Source organism: Gopherus flavomarginatus, chromosome 5 (assembly GCF_025201925.1).
Source record: "Gopherus flavomarginatus isolate rGopFla2 chromosome 5, rGopFla2.mat.asm, whole genome shotgun sequence".
Classification (NCBI taxonomy): Eukaryota; Metazoa; Chordata; order Testudines; family Testudinidae; genus Gopherus; species Gopherus flavomarginatus.
In genome coordinates, this window is record NC_066621.1 from 139357657 (window position 1) to 139363656 (window position 6000).

At 48.7% G+C, this 6000-nt stretch overlaps 1 protein-coding gene across 1 annotated transcript in view; it reads left to right on the top strand.

Annotated features, from left to right (window-relative positions):
- Positions 1–5552, top strand: part of AMN (amnion associated transmembrane protein) — a 42706-nt gene extending 37154 nt beyond the window's left edge. Inside the window, exons 11-12 of the mRNA XM_050956013.1 lie at positions 3058–3175; positions 4823–5552. Coding sequence (XP_050811970.1) covers positions 3058–3175; positions 4823–4933 — 229 coding nt within the window. The 3' untranslated portion in view covers positions 4934–5552. The remainder of the gene's footprint in view (positions 1–3057; positions 3176–4822) is intronic.
- Positions 5553–6000: the final 448 nt, after the last annotated feature.

Here is a 6000-nt window from a genome sequence, read left to right on the forward strand (position 1 = left end):
TTACTTCCCCAGTACAACATGCAGCTTTGCTAGCATAGCAGTATCCTCACTAGGCATGCTTTGCTGGGATAGCATACCAGGATTCCTATAGCTGACCATGGAAATAACACTAGTCCAGGAAAGTACTCCTAAGTGCAGACATAGCCTCGCCGAACTGGAACAAGCTGTATCGGTATTGCTGCTTCCGCACTAGGGGGATGGTGTTGCTCTAACTACAACGGCAGAGTTGAAGTGACAAAACTGGTTACATGTAGACAAGGCCAGAAGTTCCAGATGAAACCCCATGTCCAGGCTGCTGTTGCATACCAGAGAGCTCTGTCACAGCTGGCTGGCTCCAGCAGGGTACGAATCCAAGGCAGGCTGCTTCTGCTTTTGCCAGCGTATTAGTGTTCCATTTTTCAACAACCAGCGCGGTTCTCAGGCATCATTTGTTTTTCTTGCCTCTCGACAAGCACAGAGATGATTAGCGTTTCCTAGCAATAAATAGCAGGTTTATTTCAGTTCTAAATAAATCTCTAACCCCAATAATTGTTCCTAAATTATTCATTTCCCAGTGACGCTCGTTTGGAAGCTGGGCCGTTGTTTGACAGTTGCTCACTGCTTTGGGAGGAAATTTATGAAACAATCAAAGATGAGTGGAACCCAAGACCAAAACTTTTGGCTTGGCTCTCCCTGCCCAGCTGCAGGCTCTGAATTCCAGCGCAGGCACAAATACTGTTTCAGCCAGGGCAGCTGCCTAGGATGCCAAGATTTGGAGGCGACAAAAAGCAGTGCCCCAAATTTTTTTTTTACACTATTGCTCCCGGCGGGGGGACGGGGACACTTGCAGCCGTGTTAGCACCTACCTCTGCAGGTGTGCTCTGCAACTACAGGCCCCGCCGTCTCCCTCTGCCACGCCCCACATCACTGCTTTCCCGTGCCCCCCCGCCAGCCCGGAGTCACCTCCTCCCCGAGCCCCCAGGCTGCTGCATCGCTCCCTAGCCCACTCCCTCCAGCTCTGACAGCCCTGGACCCCCTGCTGCAGCAGCAGCTGCTGCCCAAGGGCTGCCGGCTGCAGATCCAGATCGGAACCAGTGACATCAGCCCGTCTGCAGCTGGCCCTATTGATAGCAATGCAGCAGCAGGAGGGGAGGTGGGGGTGGCAGAAAGGAAGAGGAGACCGTGGCCACCAGTCCACCAGCTGGGGTGGTTCATGGCCCTGCCAGAGGATACCATCCTCAGCACATGCCACCTTCCAAGGCTTCATCCCCATCCGTCCCTGCAGCCCTGTGGAGCAGGTAAATAGAGCCCCATTTTGGGGGAAACTGAGGCAGAGAACAGTGACATGACTTGCCCAAGTTACTCGGGTAGACATTGTCCGAGTTCTGCTTTGAACACAAGGGGTCAAGGCTCCTAGTTCTGTGCTGGCTCAGACCATTAGACTAGAGGCCTCCAAGCCCTGAGTTCTGTACCTGCCCACACAAGTATTAATATGGGATTCAGGGGCAGCACACTGCAAGTTTTCAGTGAAGAAACACGACTGCCTTGCGCCCTTATGGTTACAAGGAAACTCTTCCAGAGGTGATGGGTGTCTAGCCGACACAGTTCTGTCTGCTTGAGTCTGCAGCCAGCCTGGGACAACAGCTCTAGGAAATGCGGCAGTAACCGTTAAGTCTAATTATGACACCATCAGAGCCAGATTTTCATGTAACATGGGTGACCAGTTGCGTGGTGCACAACCACTGCAAGTGTGCGAGCAACTCAGGTTAAGTGCAGCTGGCCCCGTGGGCAGGCTGCAGCACCCAAGAGATTTTTGTTCTCCCACTGTATGACAGCAGATGCACCAGTAACTTTACTAGGTAGAAGTTTAGTGACCACATTAGGGCCATATCCTCCATACTCCCAACATTGGGCCAACTGCCCCTCATAATTCTCCTGATTGCCTGTATTGTTATTGATGGGAGATCTGCTGTGGATGGATGGGTGTATATGGATCTGCCTTTGCAGGCTCAGTCCTGGCCCAGCATTCCAAATGAATTGCCCCGAGTTTCAGAAGTACCGAGAACCCTGGCATTCTCATAGACATCGGGGGAACCGCAGATGCTCAGTATCTCTGAAAATCAGGCCCAGAAAGACACCGCTGCCCTGGGCCAGAGCTCGCTGAGTAAGGGGCTCCAGTAGCGATTGGCATGGGGCAGAGTAAAGCAACCACGACAGTCAGGGTGGAGGTTGGAACTCTGTCCTCACCTCACAACTGTGGGGAAGACAGGCCTTCAAACACCCCCTCCTGCCTGCATTGCACTTTCCAGCCCAGAAGCAAGGAACCATTTCACACCTTAGCACTGAGGGGAACTGAAGCCCAGAATAGGGAAGTAACTTGCCTGAAGTCATCCAGCAAGTTGGTGCCAGGGTGGAGAATAGAAGTCAGATCCCGACTCCCAACTCTGTGCTCTGATCCCCAAAACAGCCTTTTCCAGATCCATGAGCTGGGGGAGGGACTCTAGCCACGTGCAGGAGACCCAAAGCCATTTATTTTCATGAAATATGTAGACTAAATAATGAAATTAATAAAATGTCAAGCTGAACGCATATTAATTCTAATGAACAATGCCACATTATGCAGTATTCATTTTTGAAAGTTTATAATAAGCGATGCTTTGGGGGCAGGGGGCACAAGGTGGAAGTTTCACTTAGGGCGGAAAATATCCTTGCACTGGCCCTTGTTTCAGCACTTGCATCACTGCTGCTGGACACTAGTTTTTTTCTATAATGGAGGGTGCTGTAGAAAATGGGGAAATGATAGAGCCAGCCAGGATGTGTGAGAGCTTCAGTGGATGCTAATCATCCTAAATGCTGCTGAAACAGTCCTTCAGAGAGCCTAGGTTTTAAAACTGAAAACTACAGCCACTTTCCTGAGAACAATCAATGTCCCTTTTTCAAGAGGGCCTGACACTTACCTAAATATCCCCCCATCTGTATCATGAAGGAAATCCATCTCACTAGGGGTGACTGGCTTGACAGTTGCCTTCAGCATTGGATGGATGCACATTTGGGAACCTAAAATGTCTTTCCTCTCAGGTTACCATCCTCACATTTGGCAGGCCTGTGGAACAGAAAGGAGGACCAGGATATTGTGGCGGGACCAAGTGACAAAGGGTTTGACAATCCTATATTTGCCACACCGACCAACGGAGCTGTAAGTACCTCATGTTCTCTCTTTCCACCATTGGCTCAACGTGTAACCATGTAATCCTTTGCATGTGGAATTGCCATTGCAGGCAATAGGCTGGTGGGGTGATTGGGTACTGGCTGGAATGTCTGATCTCGGTGGTGTCTGCTAGACAGAACGTCAAGTCTATGGGACTGTACAGACCACAGCAGGGATACATCCTATGTACTTAGTGGAGATTCCTCTTTAGTTCCAGTGGAAGAGCTGTGTGATCTCGGAGTGAGTGGAAGATCTTGGGCTCTACCTCAATGCTGCAGATGTGATGTATAGCTGGTGACTGTGCTGGCCATTGTTTGTGACCAGAGGCTTTTTACAATCTGGGTCTCTAGAAGCTCTCCAGTTTTACACATCCATCGCGGCTGAGGTTTTCAAAGGAGTGGTAGGTGAGGTCTATGTCCTGAGTGCATTGCAAACTGCCTGGATGTGTGGAACATTTGAGGAAGGCCAGTCCTCTGAGTTGGCAGCTATAGCTAGGTGCCAGAGCACTAAGTATAAAATGTAGCAGAGGAGTTTCATTTTCTGGATAAGTTACTGGCAAAAATGAGCTGTGCTGTTCCTGAATCCATAGTGCCTTAGACTGACATGTTTCTTCCACACCCTCCCCACACTCCTCCCCATCATAGCTCTGTAAAAGAACCAAATTACCCCATCTAATGTAATTGGGGTGTGACAAGAGTGAGCAGCAGGAGAAGAGAATTGCTCTGGGAGGAAGGACACTTGCCCCAGAAAGAGTCAGGAATTAACCAGTGTGTGGAATTTGCTGTCATGAGGGATTGGTAGGGTGACCATAGTGCCAGTTTGGCCAGGACAGTCCCTTTTTTAAGCCTGGTCCCAGCTGTCCCAACTTTCTTGGTAGAAGTGGATATTTGTCCTATGTGTTCTTGCCAACTTGATCAGTTGATCAGCAAATGGGACAAATGCCCACTTTTGTCAAAAAAGTGGGGTGTGGAGGAATTTGTGGCAGGGGATGATTGGTGATGCTAGCCCCAGCCTTGTGGGGTGGGGGGGGGGGGCATGCCAGGCTCAGGCAGCAATGCCAGCCCCAGCCTCGCACGGAGGGGGGGAGGCGGGGGAAGGGGAGGACAGGCTCAGGCCAGCCCTGCGTGGGGAGGGGGACTTGGGCAAGCCGCACACACGGTGGGGCCCTCAGATGAGCAACTCGGGACAGCCTGGGGGTGTGGGTAGGGCCTCAGGCTGTCCTCATGTGATGTCCCATTTTCCCTTTGGGAACTATAGTCACCCTAGGGATTGGCTAAAAGCTTAGCAGGTTCCATGGAAGGTTTTTCCTTTCTCTGATGAGAACATTCACCATTACATTAGATGGGGTCACTTTGTTTTGTAGTTACAGAGATAGGAAACCTCATGCTTCATGGATGGGCTAAGGAGGAACATCCTCTGTGGGCAGCTCAGTCCATAATGGTCAACTGAGGGGCTTCTGCTGCCGGTCATTGCTGGAAACAAGATACTGAGCTAGACGGCTGGCTGGTCTGAGCCAGTCTGACCATTCCCATGTGAAATATGCAGCTTGCTGAACTGTAGTGCAAAGTTCTACAATGTCACATCAGATTTGCTTCACCTCGCTCCTTAAACATTTTCTCTCTCTCTCTGTTGTAGGAGTCACATGGTACATGTTCCAGAGAGGAGGCCCCGAAGGAGATAGCTAGTAAAGACAGTGGGATTTATTTTGCTAACCCTTTATATGATGAAACTGAACTCATCGCTTAATAGCAAAGTCCTGAGCGGTCCTAGCCAAATGTGAGATTGGAATATAATTTCATTCAGGCTAATATTTTACCTGTTGTACAGCAACAGTTATCCCAGGATGACTCTCTATTGAGACATTTTTATTCTGCACTAAGAGTGGCTTTTATTTGGTTAATCTAAACCTCTTCCCAAGTGTTATAAGTTAAAGCAGAAAAAGCCACTCATATCAGAAAAAGTGTGTCCACATGCAGGGATTATACACTGGTGTACTATATCTGTTTAAATTCCCATCTTAGCTTATACCAAAAAACCTTTCCCATGTAGCCAGATCTAACTAAAATCCCCATGCATCATCATCTGTGTATGATTTCTTCAGTTCCTGTCCTAAACTGTTATTTTGTGTTGCTTCTAGAGCTGCTGAGTTCTTCTACCCCAAAGATGGCTGCATTTCAGTGGTGGGTGAAGTAGGGTGACCAGATAGCAAATGAGAAAAATCAGGACATGGGGTGGGGGGTAATAAGAGCCTATATAAGAAAAAGACCCAAAACTCGGGACTGTCTGTATAAAATAGGGACATCTGGTGACACTAGGGTGAAGTGATATAATTTGCATATCAGTTTCCCTTGTCGATGACTGACAGGAGCTGTATTCACTCATTTCTTAGCTGAAGTTCCCAACGCCTTAATAGAATAAACAGTGTTCATACAGCGCATGCTATTTGTGTGCAGTAGTTGTTTTTTCCTCCCTTTAAAGCTATTCAATTAGATAACAATACTTTGTCCCCATTTAGCCAAGGGGAAGCTGAGGCGTAGAGAGATCAGTTGCTTGATCCCTGCAAGATGCTGAGCTCTGTGGCCTAGATCCAGCACTTTTCACATGAAATCAGCCAGTGATTTGTGTGTGTGGAGAGAAACAGGCCTGGCAGCAAAATATTTCTGAGTCCTTTTTTGTTTCCCTGATGGCTTTTATCATTGAGAATATCTGAAAGCAGATTCCCCCAGCCCATCTCACAAGATGGAACCCTAAGCAAGTATTTATCTTCCTCTGTCTTTTATTGAAATGGCTGCAGTGTCAGGTGTCTCCTGCCG